General features: G+C 41.8%; 4 protein-coding genes across 4 annotated transcripts; all 4 read right to left on the reverse strand.

Moving 5' to 3' along the window:
- Positions 1 to 325: 325 nt before the first annotated feature.
- On the reverse strand, positions 326 to 3,053 carry LOC149110401 (uncharacterized). The gene is made up of 2 exons (XM_089292136.1): positions 2,735 to 3,053; positions 326 to 1,286 (listed from the first exon to the last, which is right to left on the reverse strand). Exons 1-2 carry the CDS (start codon positions 2,790 to 2,792, stop codon positions 958 to 960), a joined length of 387 nt encoding a protein of 128 aa, XP_089148262.1. The 5' UTR covers positions 2,793 to 3,053; the 3' UTR covers positions 326 to 957.
- Positions 3,054 to 5,820: 2,767 nt separating this feature from the next.
- LOC110043125 (uncharacterized) lies at positions 5,821 to 8,681 on the reverse strand. Its single transcript, XM_020748541.2, has 2 exons — positions 8,539 to 8,681; positions 5,821 to 6,266 (listed from the first exon to the last, which is right to left on the reverse strand). Exons 1-2 carry the CDS (start codon positions 8,594 to 8,596, stop codon positions 5,947 to 5,949), a joined length of 378 nt encoding a protein of 125 aa, XP_020604200.2. The 5' UTR covers positions 8,597 to 8,681; the 3' UTR covers positions 5,821 to 5,946.
- A 2,576-nt stretch (positions 8,682 to 11,257) lies between these two features.
- On the reverse strand, positions 11,258 to 18,008 carry LOC110043106 (uncharacterized). The gene is made up of 2 exons (XM_020748520.2): positions 17,837 to 18,008; positions 11,258 to 11,932 (listed from the first exon to the last, which is right to left on the reverse strand). The coding sequence occupies exons 1-2, from the start codon at positions 17,886 to 17,888 to the stop codon at positions 11,604 to 11,606; spliced, it is 381 nt and encodes a 126-aa protein (XP_020604179.2). The 5' UTR covers positions 17,889 to 18,008; the 3' UTR covers positions 11,258 to 11,603.
- A 2,726-nt stretch (positions 18,009 to 20,734) lies between these two features.
- Positions 20,735 to 25,287, reverse strand: LOC110043219 (uncharacterized). The gene is made up of 2 exons (XM_020748660.1): positions 25,125 to 25,287; positions 20,735 to 21,238 (listed from the first exon to the last, which is right to left on the reverse strand). Exons 1-2 carry the CDS (start codon positions 25,174 to 25,176, stop codon positions 20,910 to 20,912), a joined length of 381 nt encoding a protein of 126 aa, XP_020604319.1. The 5' UTR covers positions 25,177 to 25,287; the 3' UTR covers positions 20,735 to 20,909.
- Between the last annotated feature and the right edge of the window lie 320 nt (positions 25,288 to 25,607).

Genomic DNA, 25,607 nt, shown 5'->3' on the forward strand with positions numbered 1-25,607 from the left:
ACACGAGCTGACAGAAATGCAAATGAATAAATTAGTGACGTTTGCAGCGCTGTTTACCATTTGCTCTTGTCATGTTTACTGAGACCTGGGGTAACTTCCTGTATGCTGTCATTTATATAGGTATGTAATGTGTTGTTTCAAGAGATTATCCAGATCGTTTTCTCTCGGTTGTTTGGATGAAGCTAACAATGGGTAACCCCGATCGGGGAAGGGATCGGGAGAAGAGCGGCGGTTAGGTATATACTAATGCACAAGAGAACTTAACGAGGCAGATCATTGTCAATAGTGGAAACTAGGTTCCAGGGGAAACCAATGAACACTGAAATCGATTTCAAAGCTGAGTACAGTTTATTGGAAAGTCCACAACAACTCGAGCACTTGCTTCAACTATCCTCACTTGAAGCTTTACACAAGAGACGTCCTTAAACAGCTTGTAAAATACGGGCTCTACAAAGATGTAACCTAAGGTCCCTTCCACACTGATGTATTTTTGTTTCAAAACGTCTTTCCTTTTAGTTTTTGCGCCAACCTTCCATACTGAAGCGATTGAAAACGCTGATCATTTTCATCGAGAAGGGATACATTTCAAAACACTGTCCAGAGTGGAGTAAAGACATTTGAAAACGGAGGTCTGTAGTATCAGTGCGGGCAGCGAAAACGGAGCCTTGGCATCACGAGACTGCCCATGCTAAAATCATGATTTCTCATATTGGTCGAGCGTTTTAGTGCGGACAAGAAAAATACTGCAATTCCGGTAGTGTGGACGCAAAGCTTTATTTTTATGCGTTTTAATTATAGCATGGAAAAAAAAAACACGCATCACTGAAAACGCGCCGTTTCGAAAACGTATTAGTGTGGAGGGGACTGAGGACTTAAATTTTAACTCCGGACTAAAAAAAATTTTTTCGGCGCTGCGTCTATCAAGCAGTCATCGCGAAATGGCTAAAGACGTCAATGTCACGATTTGACAAGAATGATCAGCGATGCCAGAGCGCATGCCACTAACAGGATACCGCTAATGCGGAAAGTTGGACCGGCATTACAGTCGTCTTTATCACAGCAGTGAACTTCACATTCCATCGTTTTAAAAGCAGCCTGGCAAGTAGTGTTGGCTTCTGTGACACATTTCTCTTTGACAAGACATCTTTTGGCAAACGTCTCGACTTCGCCGACTTTAGTATACACCTTACCACATCGCTCAAAAGCGGGCGCACATGTCTGGCTTGATGTGGCGCAGGCTTTCCACGAGATTGTGGTCGAACAAGTGAAGCAGGTCAAACCCAACACTGGATGAATAAGAAAATTACGAGATTATTTCGACAACGAGCGTACACCTACATCTCAGTGCAAGAAGTCGTTGAAACAGCCACCTCCTTTCTCCCACGCAATGTGGGATAGCGTAATGTGCCTAACCCCCCCCCCCCCGGAAGGTACTCCCCGTACAAAGTCTTGTACGGGGAGGATCCGCCCCGTGGTCCAACCCCTACGTTCGATTGCTGCCGCTCTCTCGGTTCCAGCCGGGGTGAGCGCAGGCTCATTTCCTGAAACAGCGGCTGATAATCGAGCCCGGCGCCTTACCCAAGTTCTGTATACCACTTTGACAGAAAAATTCCCCCTTTCATACACCTTTATTTTGCAAAAAAGGTTCCTTTTCCACGTACCAACCGTGAGAACACTGCGTCTCTTTTCTAAACCCTTGGAATGAAGTCAATGAACAATATTACCGGGGAACATCAAGCATTACCAGAAGAGATGCTAACCAAAAACAAGTATCACTTATTCAGTTCCCGTTCGCGTTATTTCTAAATGATAGATGTCCCCTACCTCTGTCTTAACTCATGAAACTCCTATCCTTTCATATACAAATGGTGCAAGGAACCGCAAACGAAAACGCTGCCAATTTTGGGTGGACCCCGCATAGGCCGTCATAGGGAGTATCCCCCGGGGGGTGGGGAGCTGAACTCCTTATGCAGTGCGTTTTAATGTTCTACACAGCATTGAAAGGTACGAGAGAGAGCGAGACAAGATTATTACGTTAGTGCCAGGTACCCGCAACAATGAGTCAGTGATTGTAGATATATAATTTACTTTGATTTTCCTGCTCTAATTCAGAGCAACGGCATAAACACACTTTTCTGTCATTTCTGCACTCCGTATTCATTGGTATTAATGTTATACAGTTGACGTCCCCGTTGAGACGTATCGGGTGTTAGTCAAATATCATTTTATTATCCTGTTTTGCAGATAGAATTTGCCAGAACCATGAAAATGTTGTCCAAACACTACAAGCGACAACGAACACAAACTTATAAATAAAGAAACGAAACTTCGAAAATTGTGACAGAAAAATCTTTTGCACTTTTTGTGTTATTTTTTTATATAATTTTCGTGGCTATATCTTTAACGTGTACGCTTTAATTAGAAACTTTGCAGAAACAACACAATCTAGAAACGTTGTATTGTAGACTGACAAGAAATGGAATAACAAAGATTACCGGTCTAGAATCGATCGTTCAGTAACAATTTCAGTCGACTTAGCTTTTTGAAGGAAGAAGCGGCTGAGCTTATCGCTCCTAGTTTTAGTAAATATTAGCGCTACTGATTTACTGCAGTCATCTAACCTGCACCTTTAGACTTGAAAGATGTCCTGACCACCTTACACTTGTAAACTTTTTCCAAAAATCGAAGAAATTACCAAAGTGGCGTGTACTAGTACACAAAGGTGTTGACTTACCTACTGGAAGTGAAAGGCAGACAAGACATGTACAAACGCTAACCAGCCACAAGTTCATCTTTAATTTCTGTCGTCTGATGTTACTGAATTTCTGAGATACTTCACACGGTTCTCTGTAACCACACTACTGACAGTGGCACTGACACGAAATAAGCGCAAGGTGAACAGATGGTCAAGCAGATGGAAGCCATTTACTTGTGTCATGGCGCTCTTTTAATTAACAGCCAATGACCAGAGGCAACAGAGGTACCCAACAGATCGTCTCGGTAAATTATCTGTTCGTAAGGCTTTTCAATCCCTCCCCCTCCCCCGCCCCCGAGTTGTCACCTCGAGCTTTCATTATTTCATGCCCGTTGTTTTCGCACTGATAAAAATGCATATATATGTCGTTTCGGGCGTTCCTACAACTTATGGCACAGATTGTAGGTGTACGTTCGTTGTCGGAAATACAGTCTGAAGACCTTAAGTTTTCGGGAAATGGATAAAAAGAGGTGAATAAGTTTGAGAAGACTCAAGCTGCCCTCAGTAGAATGACCGAAAAGATAATTATTTTATAACGTAGCCTAAAATTAACCTACAGAGCTTTAAAAGCACTCCAGATAACCAAGAGACCTCGATCTAGGTTACATTCAGTCTCTTGCGACTGTAACAAGAGCTTTTTAAAGCATTTAATAGAAAACCGTCTTTCGGGTGCCCCTGATGCAAGGAGAATTAAATTGCCATGCTATCACACGATAATTGAAGATGACATGGGAAAATTCATTTTTCGTCGCATAAAAATAGCTGTCAACTCTGCAAACTGCATTTGCATATGAAAACTGTAGAATGAACAAATCCCTGCTGAGGATTTTTAAACCTGCAGTGATAATTTTTCCCGGATAAACTCAAAATTTTCATAGCCCTCCACTGAGCAATTTTTAAACTACATATCTCCTTTTTGAGTTGTTTAGAACAAATCCTAAACCAAACTGGATCTTCGAGGAAGCACCATCTTTTAACACATTTTTAAATAATGTATACAAATGATAATGGTATGTAAATTTCTACTCAAAACGAAAATTCGGCTGAACAGACGTTATGGAAACACAGAGAAAAAGTAGTTTGGTGTTTTAGGTGCGATTCAAGAACGTTAGAATCTTTAATTACGTCTATCGAGTCACAATATTCACTGGCCTGGCCTCGGGGTGACTGGAGTCAAAATGAAGCGAAACGAACTCATTCTGGACAGAGAAGCTCACTACTCCATGCGGCGCACGGCAAAACGGAAAAAATGAACACACGAGAGGTTGTTAACAGAGAACACATACAGACAAAAAATGGACATGAAACAGTATGAGGTTTGTAAAAAGGATTGAGAGAAATGCATGAGGAGCGCCGGCTTAAGGACTAAAACGATTCAGGCACACCAAATCTTGGAGAGTACCCGAAAACTATTTTTCGTAGAAAAAGGACTATTTTACTGCAACCATTGTAGAAGGTACTTAGAAGCCTCGAAGACCTGACTCGTTTCCAGTCCTCTTACAACACACCGCACAGCTTTTATCCCTACCCGTCCCACCCCACGCTCCCAGCTCGCCCCTTGCCGCGCGTTGTATGAAGTTGTATGACGTTGTATGAAGACGATTGGGAACGAGTCAGTGGAAGACCTCCCAGCTCTCCCAGCTCGAACCTACATGGAAGTATCAGCGAGTTTTTATTGTTCATATGGCACAACTCACTGCAGGACTGTTTTTAAGAAAAGTGTCTTAATTTACAGCTGAGCTCCGCTATCTCGAGCTCTTAAGGGAAACGATAAATAGTTTCAGAAGTCGGTGGCTTGAGGTAGCTGATAGCAAGTGACTGAAAAATTATATCCAAGGGAAAATGATTTGAACTCGAGATAATAATAATAATAGCGTGGTGTTCGAGATATAACCGAGTTCGATACAACGAGGTTCTACTGGAGAAAGCTGCGAATGGACAGGACTGGAATAGAAAAGGATCCCAAGTGTATTTTAATGGCTGACGGTTCTACGTCCAAGAAAATCAGGGCTACTTCTCCTGGATAGAATGCTAGTCCAACGCAGGTTAGTACACCCCCTCCCCCTACCCCCCTTCCATCATTCTGTCAGGTTGTCTCAACTGTTGCCCATTTCTACGCGTTGATGTAGAGAGACACTGTGAGAGAGGAGTGCCTTTCCAACAACATGACACAATGAGTCTCGTACCCAGACTGCTCGATCTAGAGTCCCGGTGTTGACCAATACATAGTCCACCAAAGACTCAGTTACGACGAGGGGGACATTGGGGGGTGGGGGGGGGGGGTCTGAACACCGCAATAGCAAATACCGCAATATCACCAAAAAATCACTAAATACCGCAACACTCGATGTGATACCAATTCCACTACAGGCTGTATGTCAAGTTTACAGCATTAATTACACGGAAACAACAATTAGGAATTTGTTGATGAACGTTATGTCAGGTAATCGTTGATTTAGACAAAATAAGTAACGTCCATTGGCGTTTTGGCTAGTAATTAACAAAAACTAATTTACCCTTTTCCAATAGAAAACTGGAAAAGGCTCGGAAAACGTTCGAAGACTTAAGAATGGTTTTAAATACCGTCCAAAATGTTATAAAGCCGCATCCCGCAGGTTGAAAGAATACCACAATACCGCATTTCGAGATTAAAATTACCGAAATACCGCAAGAAAAATTGTCCAATACTGCAATGCCACAAACCTCAATGTGCCCCTTTACGACCGAAAAAAGGGTTACGTAGGTGACGCCCAAAAATAAAATAAGGTTACCATGGTACGTTCAAGGAGTCTTCAAGCACTAAAGAACGTGTCCCAGGTTTCCTTTCCTCATTTAAAACCAAGATCAAGATCAAACAGGTCACATTTCAGAGACGCAAAGTTAAAAAATATCGCTTACAAATGTGTTGAAACTAATCAAGCACTTAAGAAATACAATGTTAAATTTTGAATGTTTTTAGTACTCAATGCGCTTAGCTAAACCTAACTATTTCCCAGGCATGTCACTTAAACTAAAAGAAACAAATATTTCAACACTCAATTACATCTAATTTCAAGATAAGCCTATTATATTTCCACAAAATTTATTCAGGCACAGTTCTAAGCTTGTTACATCCTAAGCTTTCAGTTATTCTTTTGACCAACTCTAAACCTCAGCGTTGCGTTGTTGCAGTCTTGCCAGTTGCTTTAATTTCAAGTTTCGGTTAGAGACACCAAAGATATCACAGCGCATGTCAAGAACAGGATACCGCTGATAAGAAAGAGAGGGCCGGCGTTGCAGTCGTTTCCATCACAGCAGTTGACGTCACACTCAACGGCTCCTTTACACAAACGGTTTGCCTTCTTAACACATTCAGCTTTGGGGATGCAATCTTTGTGAAAATAATCGACGTCACCGACTTTATAGTGGACCTTGGCGCATCTATCATTGCTGGGATCGCATGTTTTAGTTGTTGTTCGACACCGTTCCCATGCCACCGTTGATTTACATTTATAGCAAATCAAACCCATCACTGAAGAGACACAAGAAAAAAAATCATTACGTAATTCATCCACGCAAATTATGGTATTGGGGTGCACGGATGGCGCGGACGTGGGAGCTCTCGCCTCCAACCAATGTGACCCGGGTTTGATTCTGGCCCGGTGCCTCATTTGTAGGTTGAGTTTGTTGTTGGTTCTCGCCTTGCTTCGAGGGTTTTTCTCCGGGTTTTTCGGTTTCCCTCCCTTCATAAAAACCAACATCTCCAAATTCCAATTTGACCAGGATAGAGGACCCTCGTGAAAACCAGCCAAGGATGACGTGGCTTCCTCTGTAAAGATTGTAACTGATTCTTTTTTCAATGTGTCCACTGTATTGTGCGTGACCGTGTAAATACGGAGCAAACCATCAAACAGAGAAAAAAATCCCGTAGCTGGATTTCAATCCCGGAGGTGTACTCCCTTATATGGGCTATATAGGTATGTGTCGCCCCAAAGGGTCGGGTTTTCAGCCGTTTTGGTAAGAAAAAGGGTATGGATTTTGGCCATTTGGTCATAAATAGGGTATGGTTTTTGCTCTCCAGTCTTGAACTGGGTATGTTTTTTAGAAGCACCGTCTGCTCAGTCGTGGAACCCGGCTTCAAAAATAAAACCGTGTACCTGAATTAGGGCCTGTTTACAAGGAGGGAGGGTTACCCTCGCAAGCGGGTTAACCCTAGCTGGAAGGCAAAAGATAGCCCGGTTTTACAAGCAAAATTTCACTGGGAGGGTAACCCTCAACCCGGGACAATTTAATGCGCGGTTACACTCAAAGGGTCTGGAAACAATTAGAAAGTTAACCTGGGTAGGCGGGTTAACCCTACCGGGAGTGTTTACAAGGGAAAAAGTTAACCCGCCTGCCAGGGTAACCCTAACACGCAGATAGGGTAACCCGTCTACCCGGGTAACCCTGGCTGCCTCGTAAACACGACGAAGAAAAAAGGAGGAAACGTGTGGATGCTAGGGTAACCCGCTTGTTAGGGTAACCCTCTCTCCTTGTAAACAGGCCCTTACACTTCGATCACCCATTGCCAGCCCCTGAGACGTGTAGATGACATAGGATAATTGATCCCTGTTGAATGAAGGGATTGAGTCGATTTCTAAAATTGGATTCGCTATATTAGAGTTGGAAGTTGGCGCTCGCCCGCTCGCCCATGAGTGCGACATGCGTCGGACGAGGGCCAATCAAGATTTTCTTTTTTGGGAAATTATTTAAGCTTCAATATTGATAACCCTCCTTTTTATTTTCCATTTTGGCAAGAATACCTTTCAACGAAAGTTTACCACTGCTTTTGTCAAAAATACAAATAGTTGCCAAATAGTGTTTCATAGAGACAAAATGAAATTCGGCTTCCTTTCAGTGATAATTTGCATAACGGTTCCACGCGGATCAGTGATTCTGCTGGTCTTTAGTTGAGCCGGCAGTAATTAGTGCCACATGGTGGCGAACGAGAGCAACAAGGCTGTTGCTAACTGCTTGGTAAAAAGTGAACTTTACGAAGATTCATCAATAGGCACTGTTGTGAGAATTAAAGTGCCTCCATTGTAGTTATCTTTGTGTTTAAGGTATTTAAGAATAAGTTTTCATTGCAGGAAAACAGTGTTGCCAGCTGCCCGTTTAGCTGTTTTTCATTAAAATAGGGACGGTAATATAGAAACATGTCAAAAGTTGATGGTAAAAACGAGGAAAAACAGCAAAATCGGTCCGCGATCCTTAGGACGCGTCTCGTAAATGGACCAGAACTCAATACGAAATGGCAAGCTGGGCCTCCTTGATTACGAGGTGCCGAAAAAACGTATGGTTTGTGAATCATTGTCGGTGTATTTTGAGAGTCACTCGCCCGAATGGCGAGTGCTGTCAAAATTTAGTTTCCAACACTTTATATGTGATGTTGTTATTTGTGTAATGAAAATGGCCTGTTGTCGTCATTAAAATTTTGCTTATTTAGCTAAAATGTCTGCAGCCTAGCATAAGAGCAGTTGATTTGACTGTTGTAAAATGTTCACTATTTTGAAATACATTTGAAAAAAATGGCTGCTGTGACTAGATCATGCGTTCTTGATTAGCGGGAATTCGTTTTATCCTTGCTACAGATCGTTGTTTAGGAGTAAATGTTCCATTTATTTCTTTTTTATGGCCAGCAGGATCGCAAAGTTGTAACTCGGGCTGCTGGTTTGTTTATCTACTCGATTCGTTCAGCCGAAATTGCAGTGCCGTCTTAAAGCATTTCAAATAGACCCCATCAGTGGATTGCCTTATTCACTTACCTGCTGGAAGCAAAAAGCAACGCAAACAAACATGCACAAACGACAGCTTAGAATTCATTTTGAGCTGTTTTCGTCTGATTCCGAATCACTAAGATCCTCCACTGTTTTGTATGCAAGCACTGTGCTGGATGAATGCAAGGTGGTGAACACCTTTAGCGAAATCCATGCCGAAAGCCATTTGAAATTACTGCTGTCAAGGCACTTAAATGAACAACCAATGAGAAAGGCGTCACAATCATATACATACGCAATAAAACTGAGATAGAGAGACAACTATAAATAATATCTTTGGATAAAATGAAATTAATTTGAGGGTACACAACAAATGCTGTAGAGTCTTCAAGACACTGGATTTGAATTTCACAGCTGTAGCGGAAAACAGGTTATGATCTCTAATCCCAGTAGTGTTCATTTTCGTAGCAAGTAAAATTCATTTGAAAAAGCAGTTTGTTAAAATTGGCAGAACACGAGCCCTATGAGGAATAGCTTTCTGCCTAAATTAACATAAATTAAAATAATTATATATATACCATTTCGGACATACGTCATTTACCAGTTGAGCAAAATAAATTGCAATAGATTAAGATGCCATTAATAATGAGATGTATAGAGTACTTAATTCTAATATATAGATTTAGCCAAGCCTAAAAGTGGAGCTCCTGGGCCGGGTTGTTCAAAGCCGGAGCTAACCCAGGATAAACGAGAATTTTTATTTGAGTTTTATAACTGCAGTGAGTTTTTCTGTTTATATTGGCCTTCCGTTACGAATTTGAATCATCATCCCAAACTACACAAAACATAAGCAGTAAAGAACATTTTCATACAAGAAAATTTATACTTCGGTTAACTTTTAATCCGGCTGGGGCCTGTTTCTTGAAGGTCCCGAAAAGTTTTCTCACCCGAAAAGCCGTAGCAAAATCTCAAACTTCATGACTTCAGAGCTGTTTTATGCACATATTCTCAATATGAACAAAGGTCCCCTTTTTACAAGAAGTTTCAGGCGTATACACCTCTTTATCTTTAAATGCCGATTTACTTAGGCTTTACAGTTTTGGGGGCTTTCGAGAAATAGGCCCCAGGTCGACCGGCTTCAGTGCAACTCGGTGCGCTGATTACAATAAGTTTACCTGGCCTAAGCCCACGATCCAAACGAAAAACCGGTACTTGGTCAGCGGTAGCTTTTAAAAAGCAAGTAACCTCGATGAACTCTACGCTTAAGCCTCCAATATGGTTACGTCATACTGGTCAGCGGTACCTGGTTTTGACAAGATGCACGCTGTACACAAGCAATACCAATACCGCTAGCCATGATAACCATGAGAAAGTCAATTCATGGGTTTCCTTATGTTTTCTATATGACCCTATATGGGTCTGGTACGTGGGTCTACATGGTATCAACAGGGGCCCTGCGTAAGTTATGACTACGAAATAAAAGTTTTAAATAGCTGTTAAAGAACTTTAAAAGCTGGTAAACAGAAACTTTTCTAAATACAAATGGATCACAAATTTTAAGATTAAGAAGAAATGGTGACTAAGTTACATAAGTCGATAAATAAGAAGAAATAATGGCTTAAATGAAGTCTAAGAAGGTTAAAACTCTATTTAGCTTCTTTTATTGATTGCGGTAGATTATTAAAAAAAAACCGCACCTGAATATCTAAACGTGTTTTTTTCCAAACGTTAACTTATGGTACGGTAAATGAATGTCGTCTTTGTCTTGTCATGAAAGGGTGAACGGTGCGATTTCTAACAAAATAATCCGATAAATATGAGGAAGTAATTCGTTTGGACATTTAAAAATTGAACTGAATTTGTAGGCTTTCCTATTTGTTTCCAAATCCACCCACCCTAACATTTTGAATGATTCTTCGGCTGTTGCCCTCCTTTGTATGGACAGAAAGGTATTCAACTATTATGGAGAAAAAGTGCGACGGCAATTATTACAAAATTTGACAGCTGCTATTGTTGTAAAGTGCGCCATACAGTCGGTTTTTACAAACTGTGACAACCACCGTACGGCAAAAGGCGACAAATGGTATTGCAAATTTTGGCAGATGTCACAAAGTGCGACAGGTTTCCTTGCATACGGCTAGCGCCTGAAATTTGAATTGCCCAATCAGGATTCAGCAGCCGGGGAAAACTTTACTGTCCTGACGTCAATGTAAATTAACAGGAAAGGTACTGATGTCAGGCAAATTTTTTCACTGGAGACTGGATTAAATATTCACGAAAAGGGATTTACAACTCCATAAACCATATCAGATTGTAAAAAGTGACAAATACGAAACATTTTGTGTCTCCCGAGCTTCTTCTAATTTGGCGCCAAAGAAAGGGTCGCCAGCGTCCAGCATGGCAACTCGCTCGTAGTTCGTCGAGTTGTGTTATTTTGAACAAAATATGCTGTTCCTCACCAGATTAAATCCGGAATTCTCAAGTTAACTATTAGAAGAGGCCAAAGCAACTTTGGCAAAGTCTTTATTTTTGTTAGCTGCGAAGAAAAAGGCTATTATCGCGTAGCTGGCCGTGTAGTTTCGGTAGGACAGTTCAGTTCAGTTTTAACTGCCGCTCGTACTGCGGGCGCAGCTGCCGTAGAGAGATGATCATTTCAGAGTGTGACAGAACATACTTTCCTATATAGACCTCATGTAAAATAAATATGGTGATAGGTTCAGTTCATTAGTGAAAGCTTTAGTCACATATCTTTTTTGTCATTAAGGTATTTTTATTTTTTTTATTTTTTTTTTATTTTTTGAGAAAAAGCTGCTGTCGCCGACAAATTAAATTTTCATTCGATGCATTTCTTCCTTTCCATTGACCGAGAGCCTACCACGTGATCTGCAAATAATTGCCTACAAATAATAGTCTGCCCATGCGTAACTGAAACCACGCACGTCGAAAGTCGCACCAAATAAGATGTTGAAATGCAATAGATCAAACAAGAATTATTACCAAGAGCTACTAACCAACCGCTAAGCCATTAAGTGACCGAACAACAGCTAGCTTTAAATATGTCTCTAAACGGGTTTATAACAGCTTTCTTTAAACTTTAAACTCGACTAAAGTTTTCAAGCTTTGGCAACAATCATCAGATATGCCAGGGCGCATGTCAGCAACATGATACCACTGACACGGACAGTTGTACCGGCATTGCAGTCGCCGGTGGAACAGCAGTCAATTTGGCATTCGAACGATCCAACGGCATTTTTACATGTAGGGTCGGTGTCCTTACTGCATCCAGCTTTGGGAATGCAGTATTTCCTGAAAGATTCAATGCCGGCGTTCTTAAAGTACACTTTGCTGCACATGTCAAAGCCATTCGGACAAATGTGACTTGTTGTCTTGCAGTCGTCCCATGACTTGGAGGAGCTACAAACATAACACCTCAAACCCAGTGCTGAAAACGCAACGCAAAGAAAACAAATATGTAAAATAACATGAGTGATCATTATGTTATGCACACAACTAAAGCAGCTATGAAAATAATGCCTTATAAAGTTCAGGCTTGCACAAGATTCGAACCCATGACCTCTGCGATACCGGTATAGTGCTCTGCCAACTGAGCTATCAAGCCAATTGGGAGCTGGTCACTTCGTGAGTTCGTAATATACCCGTAGATAGTGAAGATACTGGTGCAGTGATCAGACCAACTGGGAGATGGTCACGTTGTGGGTTCGTATAATATATGAGGGGCTATATATAGGGGGTTACATATATATAACCCCCAGGGGGTTGTATATGGGGCCGGGGGATCGCGAGGTTGGTAAAATGAAAATTGACGTCTGTGGCCTTCTTTTGATTAAACTGAGTCTCCTGTTTCTCCGGAAACGGAAACTTTTGATCGGCTTAAAGGCACACGTTAAAAGATGTTATTAAAGGCTGGATCATTGGATAATGCAAATCAAGAGTTTTCACTGGCTTAGCCATCATGGTATATGAGCCATTATAATCCATCAAATATTTTACACACGAGTGATCATCTAAAGCAATTAAAGCAGCTATGCAGCTTTCGGAAAACTATTCGCTTCTCGGAGCAGACAATGTCCGCGAAAAAATATCCCAGCGTAGTATTGGTGCCAAATGGAGCCTGTCGTTTATTTATGTCATGCTCTACAAATATGGGAATCGTACGCGTAATGTTTTGGGGCGTATTGATTTTTCGGTCATTATCAGGCTCAAAATTGAAGATACATATTGTGCATAAGTATAAATATAAAACAAAGAAATAAAAGTGTGTTAAGTATGAAAATGTTAAAAAAGGGTGTTAAAAACAATAAAAATCATGCAAGAATAACATAATTAAAAATGATTAAAATGAAAGACTTTCGCACGAATTGAGTCTGACTGTACATTGAGACTTGGGCTCAGCTCATTAATAAAAAAAACATTTCATAAATGAGACAGTCAAACTTGTTCTTGCACTTTTTTGAGATGGTAAAACTCTTGTTAAGATCCTTGGGCACATAACGTGGTTTTGGTGCGAGCTAGCCCAGTGTGGTCTAGGGTGAGCTCTTATGTATCAAATATGTAAGGGAAGGTATTTTTTGTTGTTGTTGGAGGAGGGCGCAGAGGTTGGGCCGGGGTATTTTAGAAATTCGTGCCCCTCGTGGATTGATGCACGACCCTCCACAAACACCCACACGAAAACGTCTGACTTTCACCAGTCTATTCAACAGTCCCTTCAAGACAAAAATGATCGGAAGAGAAAATAACTAACCGGAGGTGTTACTCGTATAACCGTGTTCTGGTCGCTCCATCCGCGCACAAAGCAGCTAACTGCGTGACGTGTGATTGTACGGTGAAAACTTGAAGATGGGCGAAGATATTCCGGGGATAGAAAGAGGGAAATGTGCTTTTGGTGACTACGATAACTTCATGAGGTCAGCTGGAGCAACTTATGGTTATTGTGGGTGTTTCCTACCTCGCCATTCTAAAAAGAATGCCCGCTTCTCCTCTGACTATGTTTTGAGGCATCAGGAAGACGGCACATCGGGTTCAGGAACAAGTGGCAGTGGGGGTGAACGAGCTATCATAATTTGTACTTTTCCCATCATGAGATTACTCTTAAAGGGAAGAAAGCTAAGGGACCGTTCATTTTTTATCAGGTAGGGGGGGCTGGTGGGGTTTGGGGGGGGCCATGCGAAAAAAAATGGCTTTCGAGGGGGGGCCATCCCAAAAAAATAAGGGAAAAAGGGGGGGTCACGTGAAATATTTTAGTAAAACTTTAAAATGGCATAATGTTTGAATATCAAAAAAATTGCTATAGAATAAACATAGAAGGCAGGATACAAATTTATTACAAACTTTCCTTCTGCTTTAAAAAAACGTTTGGCGACAAAAAGCATTTGTAGCTACTGAAAAGAAGTATTTAACACTGTTATTTTCGAATGCAACTTTCACTGGCACTCATCTTCATCTTCGCTGTCGTCGAGTTCTTCGTCGCCGCTTGTGCTGCTATGGGAGTCTCTTTCACCGATGCTGCAAGAAGCAGCAATGCTTTCCGTCAGAGTGTACTCTTCAGGGTACATGAAGGTGTAAACATAATCTCTGACTTCCTGCTCAAGGTTGGTGGTGATTCTGCTTCTTGCAGCATTGGTGAAATAATTCCCTTCCAAGAGCTGTACGATGTATGGCCCATCTCTTCTAAATAACGACGTGGCAACATCCTCAACTTTAATACACTCTTCCGGGACGGCCGTTCTAGGAGGGTACACAAGGCATTGTGGAAGATCATTTCCTAGCGGGTTTCCAACACAGATTCCCTAAACTCGTTGGACGTTGTTTTCAGGCCGCTTCCTCTTTCTTTCATTTGACTTTCTGCGGTTTTCTTTTTTCCTTCTCCTTTTGTTGATGTGCTGTTTGCGTATGCCCTTGAATATGCTGTTATAATTGCTCTTATTTTCTAATGCTTCCATGTCCTGCGTGACCTTCGTCAACTTAGCTTCTATACATTTGATCTGTTTTACATTAAAACTGTGGGCATTCATCAATTCAGATGAGGGAGATGCCAATGAGAGGCCAAATGCCACACGCTCAGGGCGAGCCATAACTAGGAGATCCGAAATTGACTTCTCTTTCTTTTGATTTGTTTTTCAAACAACAGCTCTTTGTAGTATAGGGATTGTAAATATTGTCTTCACAGTGAGCACAAAACGTGAAGTAGGGGGATAATAGAGAAATATTAATATATTAAATATTTATATATTAATAATATATAAATTGCTCTTATTTTCTAGTGCTTCCATGTCCTGCGTGACCTTCGTCAACTTAGCTTCTATACATTTGATCTGTTTTACATTAAAACTGTGGGCATTCATCAATTCAGATGAGGGAGATGCCAATGAGAGGCCAAATGCCACACGCTCAGGGCGAGCCATAACTAGGAGATCCGAAATTGACTTCTCTTTCTTTTGATTTGTTTTTCAAACAACAGCTCTCTGTAGTATAGGGATTGTAAATATTGTCTTCACAGTGAGCACAAAACGTGAAGTAGGGGGATAATAGAGAAATATTAAAAAAGTTGAAATCTAAATATTGTTTGTTCAATTTTTTTGGGGGGGGGGTCATCCCAAAAAATGACCGCTATAAGGGGGGGCACGTGAAAAAATTGGTAAGCTGAGGGGGGGTCATGCGATTTTTAAATGGTGCTTCCCAAATCCCACCAGCCCCCCCTCCCCCATAAAAAATGAACGGTCCCTAAAAAGGTTGCAACGATCAAAGCGCACATTGGCAGCTTGCAGTACAAGTCTATGGAACGTCAGCAACCTCCTTATCGGCATCCCCCGTTAAGAAATGTGCAACAACAAGGCTCATCACTTTCCGAGGTCGAAAATGACTCGCAAAGTGATGTTGTAGATCGAGTTGTCGGTTCAAGCTCGAGCATCTTAAGTTACGTATCGTCACCGGAGACTGAGTTTATACCTGAACTGACCTAGCCTGCAGAACAGGCGGATTAGCGGGCTCTAACGCGATACACAAGCGCGCGCGAGGCGCGAGAACGCGAAGCGCTTCGTGCGCGCGCTCGTGTAACGCGTTAGAGCCCCCTAATCCGCCTGTAGTGCAGGCTAGTACTGACCCTGTGCGGAAACATTGCCGTTGTCATTACGCGGGCACGAGGTGAGAGAGACAATAGTGTTAGTTGGGAGACGACAGTTTTTCAATATAACTTTTCAACAGCTGTAAATAATGTGGAGTGATCTTGGCTGGTAGTTTTGCTTGTACATGAAAGTCTTAGTTTTCTAAACACTGCACATGGTTGTTAACTTGAATGTCGAAAAAAGTTGTTGGGAATTAGATGTTTGCCTGTCAACACGATGTTTTCCCGATAAAGCTCACGCTAAAATCACTCACCCACGACAGAATTCTGAACATATATATTTTGCCTCACATAACGTCCCGAGTTAGATTACAACACACTCTTAGATTCTCTAGAACAAAAGACAAACAAATCGTACAATGTTTTCTTTGGTTGGCTACAGTTACTAACGATGACAGACTCGATGCCTGTCCCTTTACGGTCGGCAGGTATATTTTGCAGGTCGCAGGTTGCAGGTTGAAATTTAATTATAACTGGAAAACCGCTGGCACTCAAAAGAAATGTACAGGTGTTAGACATACCGTAACGGTTACATGACGCTGTTTACAATCGCTCAGCAACGTGGCTTCCTCCTAGGTGCGAAACCGGTCGAAGCGATGGGAGGAGAGTATATTCCTATGATCTTAAGCCTGCAATGAATTATTGTTTTTGAAGAAACATCTGAAATATCATCTGAAATATCTGCTGAATTTGGTTTCTTCCCTGTGAGTACCAAAATGAAAGTACACTGAGCTTGTGCTAGTATATTCCATCGGTTAAAATCTTATATTATTTCATTTCTTTATTTATTTGCTTCATTTGTGATGGCAATCTTGTGTTGTTGAGGGAAGACCCTGGCCAAATCTGGAATCGATGGAAGCATCTGTGGAGCGGCCATCCAGATGGCTTTGAAGAGATTTCACTGGTCTCAGCGTGTCAATCGATAAGTACTTATAGCGGATCGATCGTGTTTTCACTATGTGAAAGGGGCGAACTACCTTATGTAAGAACCCCTGACGAGTATATAGGTTATTAATTATTTTTAGTGCCAGCAGTTTTCCAGTTATAATTAAATTTCAACCTGCAGCCTGCAAAATATACCTGCCGCTTTCCGGTCAACTAAACAATCAATTCTAGACGCGTTAAAAGGGGTTTGATTATGTAAACACAGGATTTGCGACAAAGTGACCCTCCCCCGGCTGCGAACAAACGAGGTTTTTGGCCCAACCCAATTTGTAAAAACGCTATCCTCCGAAGCCCGGGCCTACCCTTCCGCGCCCCTGCCCCTCTCCTCCAGCAAAAAAAAAAAAGTACCTTCCCTAGACGACAGTCGGTTTTGCCTCCAGAGGCTCCCCGAGTTATCGTTTTCATGTGACGTTGTCATGTTCCAAAATGAAAAGTTTTCTATCTTTCCGAGGTTTTAGTTCCATCAGATGCAAGACCAACCTGACGTTTTAGAAAATTTTAAATTACATGTAACATGAATTTCCAAGTTTCTGCGTTGCGTGACATTCAAATAGCGGCCCGAGAAGGCTGTCGCGTAAATAAGATGACTAACCAAGCAGTCCTTAGATTAGACGGAGTAATAATTTCAACATGTAGGAACATAACATTTCGTTTTAAAGGTAAAACTCAATGACAGATGTTTCTGTTACTATACGGTCGCCATAGGACCTTTTTTACCGATGTCACGCAATGTCAACAATTTTTCGTAATTTTCCAAAAAGAGGGAAAATCCCCTCTATAGTTCAATTTATCATGCCGTAACGTGTTTTTTGGCAGTTATTCTTGTGTTCTGCTGTTGTGTGGCTGTAGTTAGTTCAATGTTCTACTCATTCGGCGAAGTCTATGAACAAAGCAGATATCTGTTGGGCCGAAAACAACTGTGTGTCATTCTGGTCCGACAAATGAACATGCGGATGTACACATAGTCACTCTTCTAACTGCAAAATAGACAAAAGCCAGTCGCCTTCTTTTCCTCCATGCTACATTCGTCCTCTTTCCCATGCAAGAAACAGAAGGGGTTGCATTATGTTCCCTTGGATCCGGCTGGTTCCTAGAGTTCTTCGCTTTCTTTCGAGCCAAAGGAAAATTAGAAAAGAGACAGACTGCTCGCAATGCAATTGCGCGCTTGAGGAAGAACTCGAAGGCATCAGCAGCCCTCGTTAATTTATATAATATCAAGTCTTGCTGCAAAGGCTCAGGACTTGAGACATACCCACTTACCGACTGGAAGCGAAAGGTAGAGAAAACCAACCCCAACTAGCCACAGTTGCATGTTCAGGCGCTCTGTTTTCCCTATGATGCACAAGTGATTTCAATTTGTGCACTCTGTTAGTTAGTCGGCACAATATTTTGTGAATATTCAGTTCAGCCGCCAATCAGAAAAGAACGATAGCAATCTTTCTGACGGAGAACAATACAGAACAAATGACTGCGCAAATAAATTACGTCTGGATTCCATGCCGTAAATTCCTCGCCTAGTTCGGCTAGAAATTGATTTCCGGTCCGTAAGAGGTGGGTTAATATCAACAGACAACAACAAAATGACAACCCGGAGCGGGGGGACGAAATTCACATATGAAAAAGACCAGGGTGCTCCTCGTACCTATTGGGCCATTTATGGAGCTAAAAAAAAACGATTTTGGTACCTTAAATCGGTGTTCGGCCTCAAAAGTTCCTCGGCGCGAGCTTTTGTAGTACCGTTCAGGGTATTGAACCGAAAAAAAAAATGCGTATGACAGGAGATATTTAACAATCAACTTTACGAGTGAAGGTATTTGAAGCAATCTTCTGTCTCGCTATTTAAATTATGAAATGGTCAGTTATTAAAAAAAAGTGTTGTTTTAGAATTGGTACCTCTTAGGGGAGAAAAAATATTCAAACCACGCCCAAAAAACAGGATCTTGGTACCTCTTAAAAGGCTTTTGTATATTATCCCAGCATTTTTTCGAGCATCTCAGTGAGGCAAAAGCATTAAGCATTATTCGAGCATTTTAATGGCATTTTCCCCGGAAAATAATTTTTTCCCACGTACAGAAAATAGAAATAAAAATTATTTTTTACCAGAAAATGAAGCTAGCGCGCCTAAAATTTGAATTGACCAATCAGGCTTTTGTTCTTGGGCCATCGTAGTTTAACGAGGAATAAAACTTTAATATGTTTATCACCGCTATTTGTGTTTTATTCCTCGTTGACCAATCAGGATTCAGTAGGCGGGAAAAATTTACTGTCCTGACGTCAATGTAAGTTAACAGGAACAGCATTTTTCTTAGTATGGCACTTTTGTAAAGCTAGCGATACTAGAAAACTGGAGAGAATACAAGAAAGAGGCCCCAGAGCAGTTTTTAAGGACAACAGCTCAAGCTATAATCAACTGCTCGCGAGGGCCGGTCTGCCCACATTACTTAATAGACGACTTCAAGACCTCTCTATTTTGATGTATAAAGTTAAACATAAGTTATGCCCCTATTATCTCTGTGATTTTTTTCAGCAATAACCCTAGTTCGTATAACTTAAGACAATCTGACTTTACAATGCAGAGGTTTAACTCGGTGAAATATGGTAAGCACTCGATCAGATATCTAGGACCCAAATTGTGGTCAAAATTACCAAAGAGCATAAGAGAGGCCACATCTCTCAGCACTTTTAAGACGAACATCAGAAATCTCAACAATCTTCATGCATTATTAGATGATGGCTGCAGAGGCTGTCCGCTCTCCTCCTCCTAAAGAATTTTTTTTTTTTTTTTAAGTATGTATTATTGTATTATAAAATCCACTGTACATAGTCTCATAACATATTTTAACTTGGATTTAAATTTTACTATTGTAAATAGCTATAGGTTTTTTTTGTTTTTTTTTTTAATTTAACTCGTTTTTGTTATGTCTCCGTATTAGTAGGGGAGTTTTTCCCCAGCTAGGTGGTTGATGACATTCTTAATAAAGTTTCTATCTATCTATCTATCTATCTATCTATCTATCTATCTATCTATCTATCTATCTATCTATCTATCTATCTATTGAAATCAGGTAACTTTTCTCACTTAAGATGACATTAAACATACGCGAAAAGGGATATACAACTCCCAAAGACCTATCAGATTGTAAAAGTGAAAAATATGAAACATTTTGTGTCTCCCAGCTTCTAATTTGGCGCCAAAAATGGGTCGCCGGCGTGGAGTTCTATCTCAGGAGACTCTCTCACGAAGTTCGTCGATTGTCGCCATGGCCAGGTAGGATAATTGATGTCTTATTTTGAACAAAACATGCTGTTCCTCGTCAAATTAAACCTGGAATTCTCAAGTTAAGTATTAGAAGAGGCCAAAGCAACTTGAGCAATGTCTTAATTTTTTTAAGCTACGTAGGACAGCTCAGTTTTGACTGCCGCTCGTACCGCGGGCTCAGCCGCCGTATGGAAGGTGATACAAAAGCATACTGTTAATCCTCGAATTAGCGCCCCCTCCAATTAAGCGTCCCTTCTATCTTAAAATAAGCGCCGATAAACAGCTTATGTAGTTTGTTACACGCAGATGATGTAATTACAAAATTGATCATGTCAGGCTACGATTTGGGAAAAATTAAATACCCCTCCCCCCCCCCCCCCCTCCTCGATTAAGCGCCCCCTCGAATAAGCGCCCCCGGCTTCTCCCAAATTGAAATCAGCGTCCGGGACGCTTATTCGAGAATTTCCGGTACACGAGATGAGAGGAGAGTTTTTGGTCCCTAAAGAAAATCTGAGGGATTTACGGGTAGAGGGGAGAAAGGGGTATTTCGTCCGCTCCGAGAATAAAATAGTGTTCGTAGCTAGCAGGAATTCGCTCGCGAGTACTTTGTTTTATTTTAGTAATGGCACCAGAGAGCCCTGGTGAAGATTGCTCTCTAATTCCTCTTTATATAATCCGCTGCGCGAGGTTAGGAAAGGAGCAAAGTCGAGAAATCCCAATGGCTGTGCGTAGCACAGTACCGTTCCTGGGGCGCGTCCCACGAAAAGATTACGTGACGAGCCTTAAGAGGGTCTGCGTGGGAGGCTATTTTAGCGAAGCTATTCTTCGAGATTGCATGACAAGGCCACAGAGCGTCTTCGTGGGAGGTTTGCCTTTGTGAGAGAAATTGACTCCTGCAATAATGTAAAAGTGTTGTATTTGTGAGCTGCATCTATATTCTTATAGCTTACAAATGCTGCATCTAGTTAAGACGGTCATTCTGTCGTTATTTTCTTTCACTACATCTATTTTTGTTTATGAAACTTTAAACTTTAAAAAACTAAGTTGCAACTCTGCTGTGAACTGACTCCAATGTCAAGCTTTAACGAGAATCATCAGAGATGCCAGGGCGCATGTCATCAACAGGATACCACTGATACCAGAGGTCGAGCCAGCGTTGCAGTTGTTACCATCACAACAGTTGATGTCACATTTAAACGAGCCAATTTGACCTTTGCAGGTAGGGTTGCCGTCTTGGGAACATCCAGCACTGGCAGTGCAATATTTGGCGAACACCTCGGCCGAGCCGTATTTCAAGTACACCTTGGCGCATCTATCCTGACCAGCCAGGCAATCTACACTTCTCGTTTCACAATCGTCCCATGACGTAGTCGAGGTACAATAATAGCACTTCAAACCCAAAGCTGATAATTAGGAAACAACAATACATCAGTCAGTCAGTCAATCAATCAAGAAACGTACAGACAAACGAACAAGCAAACAACCCTGTGGACCAAGGCAAATTGTATACAGCTGTTTCGATAAAGGTTGTCCCACAACAGCACAAAAGCGCACGCGACAATGCTGGTATTATGGGTGGTAATAGTTTGGCGCGACTCGGTTGAGGTCCACGGTGTTTAGCTAGGAGGAAAGAGAAGGCATGAATACACGTGTTTGTACTGTTTCCTTCTCCAACGCTGAAATACCTTGCGCTTCAATCAATCAACTGTAAAACCACCGTCACCCATAATAACTTTCGACATTGTCGCGTTCGCTTTTACGCTTTTGTAAGACAATCTTTCTCGAAACAGCTGTATCACTCAGATGTTATACGCTCTTCCCCTAAAACAGTGGAACCCCGATTTAACTGAGAAGTGTCAAGGCAAGCGTGTTTTGTTTTGTCACTTTTCTTAACTGTCCTCTGCAATACAACATCGTAAAAAGATCAAATTCAGCGTTTATTGGAAAACGTGAACCACGACGACTATTTGTTTCGTATTTTCAAGAGTTTTAAGAAAGACATGCTGTCAAAATTACGTAACAATTTCTGACTGCCGGGTATTTGGTTGTAGGCATTCTTTTATCACTTTTATCGATATCATCCCAACCGACAGACGAAAGCCACGTAACGCAACGACTGAGGGCGAATCACTAGTACTCTTGGCTCAGCTCGCGAGGATAGTATTTCAAAAGACGCGTACAAAATCGCTCGACTCTGAGGTTGACCACGAACAGTGAACTGAGTCTACAAGATCTACACTAGACTTGCCACAAATCGACCTCAGGAGTCTCAGGGCAGAAGAGTTAAGCGGCGAAGCGAGCTGAGAGGTTTTAAGCCGCGAAGCGGCCGTCCAGAGGTAGCGAAGCGACCGAGCGAGCTAAGAAATCGCGAGAGGTCAGCTTGTCTCGCTTGAAGGTTCGCGACAACAATGACGAGTGGCGTGACTTGCAACTGGTATCTCAGATTACATTTGGGAGGGCGGAACGTATCAAAACTATAAAATATTATCCGTATTTCTAAACATCAGTTGAACTTTGATATCTAAAATCTCCTGCAAATGTTGTTCTGAACGATCGTCTCCTACGTAAGACCCTGAAATGACACAGGAATTAGGTTCGAGTCCTGACCTTTCATGAGCGAAATCAGCGGAACCACTACCAAGACGACGGCGTTGCTATTCTATCCATTTAAACAATCAAAAGCGTACAGAGCTTAGCCTGCAGTGCAGGCGTCTTATGCTGTGTTTACATTTGAGCTTTTACCAAGGTAAACAGTTACTAAGGTGAAGTTACTTAACCTTGGTACATTCGTTCAGTGTTTATACCGGCTCAAATAACTGAAGTTAATCTTCAACATTCGCGCGCGCTGCATTAACAACGTCATGAAATCGAACTTGCACGAGGATCCCACCGCAGTGGAACAGGAGCAAATTGAGTTGCCATCATTTTCATAGGCGAGGACCGCATTCCATAATATTGCGGCGAAAATTCAGTTGCTTGATCATACCCAGAGTAAGCATTGTTATATGCGTAGAAACGTGGATACGTTGTGTAGACAGCATCCTCCCAGGTGCCAAAATACATCCACAATAATTACACAACAGAGGATCGAAGTTTGTCTCGAGAAAGTTGTAAATAATACTGAGAATGAAAAATACAATGCTTTCTTTTACGCGACGGATTGTTCGCCGTAAGAAGATCGATCCAATTTTTCAATGTTATTTGCCAAGATTGTCAAAACTGGAAAAGAAACGTTTTATCGCACAATCTGCTCACCGCGGGAAATGAAATATTACGCCGCCACAAGCGGATGTATCTGTCATCTTGACCTTGGTTACCAACTGTAACCATGCCTGATCACAGGGTAATTACAACTTTTACCTCGGTTAAATTTCTTTTGTCTTTTGCGGCATTTACCAAAGTATCAGTTGGCGTTTACACACGGAAAATGTTTACCTAGGTAAGTAAACTCTGATACCTCGGTAAACCGTTCAAGTCTAAACACAGCATTATTGGGGCGAGTTAGCGTTACAACCTTGCGACCGCCATGTTAGACCACCATGTTAGACGGTGGGGGATGGGGGAGGGGGAAAATGCCCACCCCCTTTCTTCCTCTTGCCTATCATTCACCCTCTTGGTAATACTTTCTTTCTCTCTCCAGTCTTCCACTACATGAAAAATTCAAGATGGCGGCTAAACTTTTTACGATGTGAGCGCTCGCTCGAAAAAATCTCGCCTGCTCTGCAGGCTAACAGAGCTCAAAACTCAAGCTTTCCCAGCCAGTCCGGTTGAGGCAGAAACAAACACATCTCTTCCAGACAGATACGCTTCCACTGTTTTGTGCTGGCACGCAGTATAGGCTAACATAGAAAATCCTATGCCCTTTAAATTGAAGGTATAACGCCCGGTAAAACGGTGCGTTGGTGGAAAGAGGGCGTTAAATGCTTTCGAAATGTTTTCGTTGCGCTTAATAACTTGTGTTTGACAGTTCTGTCCCCAAGGGATACTCTTTGCAACTCTGATTGGTCGAAGCACAGCGACCCCGCCTTTTTGACAAGACACACGCCCATCAAGTATGAAAGGTTCTTCGTTCGGTGGATCATGAATAAACACGACGAAGGAAATCTACACACGTTCGCCGTCTAATTTAGCCGGAAATATCGTGAAATTAAGACTCCCCTGCTCCTTGTACCAAGCGTCCGGCTTCGTAGCCCTCGTTTCGTCAATCTTGCAAGAAGGAGGGAAGACTCGAGATACGAAAATGTAGGCGGGTGCGGAGGACGCCGACGAATGCTCTCGTGTAGAAACTTCTAGGAGTCTACTAGAATGGCTAAGTTGACGGTACCTCTCTCAGACGGCATTTAAATTCTGCGTCACAGTGGCCTTGAAGTAGAGTCCTAGCGAGTTTCAACTATACGTCCAGTTTACTGATTTAACAATATTTTCAATCTGCTAATAAATGAGACGGATTTCCACCGCCTGTTAATACTGAGAGAGATGAAGCTGCATTGCCTGTTTTGCCGTCCTAAACAATAACGGTTGCAGTTCTTACGCCTTTTTTGGGATATTCACGCTCTATATAGCTGTTTATAATCGGCCCGACAAATATCGGTTTTGCCCAAAAGATGAAAGAGGTTTCATCAGCGCCGTCATAATATTAGACTGACCGTCCACACATAGCAAGTATATCATAATCGAATCGAGTAGTGTGGAAAACAAATTATCCGAAAACGAAAACCTACCGTCGAAGCACTAAAAACACAAAACCTCTAAAGACATTAAGGTAATCAACCAGCTACTGCTGCAAGCAATTCTCTATCTCGAGTTCTCTATACAATAACACATCAAATTAAAAGCGAGCGCGTGAGTGTAAATTTCGATATTCGATCAATCAGCACCAATAAAATACTCCAAACTCTCTTAGGGAGCGTCTCGGCTCTTCTTTGCCTTTCTTATTACTCGACTTATCTAGTTAAACGAAATGATTCAGTTCGCAGGCTAGAGTTCCTGTTTCTGGCCCTCAGCCAAAAATTATGCTAGCAACCCAAGAAAGGCTTTTGTTCACGGCTGTGGTTATACCGTTCACACTCCCAAACGATATCGCACTTGTCATAACCTATTTGAAACCAGCAAGGCTCTAAATGCATCCCCTTGAAGTCGTATCTACCTATTAATGCAGAAGCTTAAATGTAGCACATAAATTAAAGAGACAACGCCATCGAGAGTTTGCATCCGAGCAATTTTAGGGAGTGGCGTTCTTAAATTCTAGAGTTCAATGGCGGCGCCAGAACGAAGGTTATGTGCACTTACCGGCTGGGAGAGAAAGGAACAGCACACAAGCACCAACTAGCCACAGTTTCATCTTGGTGAGATGTGTATTTACACAGATTCAGAGAGTCAACAGTAAACCAAGGGCAACAAACCGACAGAGCAATAACCTCAGTCCCCAATAGTTTAGTACCAGTTGGTGGCGTGATCTGAAGGTAAAACATATCATCCATTAACGTCATACTTGTCAATTCAACAACCAATCAGGAAAGACAAAGGATTGCCGCGGCTGACAAAGCTCAGTTTCTGTTTTTGCAAGTAAAAGTTAAGAAGCTTTTAAGCAGTAATAAGCTAATAAGCGGTACAAATTGTACTGAGCAAACAGTGCCAGAACGAGGGGTGCTTTTTCCCATTTTGTTTTTTAAGTTCATCAATAATTCTGCAGTGTAACCCCGCCTTACGGTCACCTCTAGACCTTGATACTGTCATCTCGTTATTACTTATCAGTCCTTGTCGCGAAATGGG

The sequence above is a fragment of the Orbicella faveolata genome, unplaced genomic scaffold (assembly GCF_042242905.1).
Source record: "Orbicella faveolata isolate gen_17 unplaced genomic scaffold, um_ofav_v1 contig_24, whole genome shotgun sequence".
Taxonomy (NCBI): Eukaryota; Metazoa; Cnidaria; class Anthozoa; order Scleractinia; family Merulinidae; genus Orbicella; species Orbicella faveolata.

Bases quoted from the DNA above. Each gene is read 5' to 3' on its own strand.
- LOC149110401 (XM_089292136.1), bottom strand. From the start codon at position 2,792: ATGAACTTGTGGCTGGTTAGCGTTTGTACATGTCTTGTCTGCCTTTCA. The intron at 1,287-2,734 runs GTAAGTCAACAC...TTATTCATCCAG, and splicing joins CTGCCTTTCACTTCCAGTAG to TGTTGGGTTTGACCTGCTTC.
- LOC110043125 (XM_020748541.2), bottom strand. From the start codon at position 8,596: ATGAATTCTAAGCTGTCGTTTGTGCATGTTTGTTTGCGTTGCTTTTTG. The intron at 6,267-8,538 runs GTAAGTGAATAA...GTGTCTCTTCAG, and splicing joins TTGCTTTTTGCTTCCAGCAG to TGATGGGTTTGATTTGCTAT.
- LOC110043106 (XM_020748520.2), bottom strand. From the start codon at position 17,888: ATGCAACTGTGGCTAGTTGGGGTTGGTTTTCTCTACCTTTCGCTTCCA. The intron at 11,933-17,836 runs GTAAGTGGGTAT...TTGCGTTTTCAG, and splicing joins CTACCTTTCGCTTCCAGTCG to CACTGGGTTTGAGGTGTTAT.
- LOC110043219 (XM_020748660.1), bottom strand. From the start codon at position 25,176: ATGAAACTGTGGCTAGTTGGTGCTTGTGTGCTGTTCCTTTCTCTCCCA. The intron at 21,239-25,124 runs GTAAGTGCACAT...CCTAATTATCAG, and splicing joins GTTCCTTTCTCTCCCAGCCG to CTTTGGGTTTGAAGTGCTAT.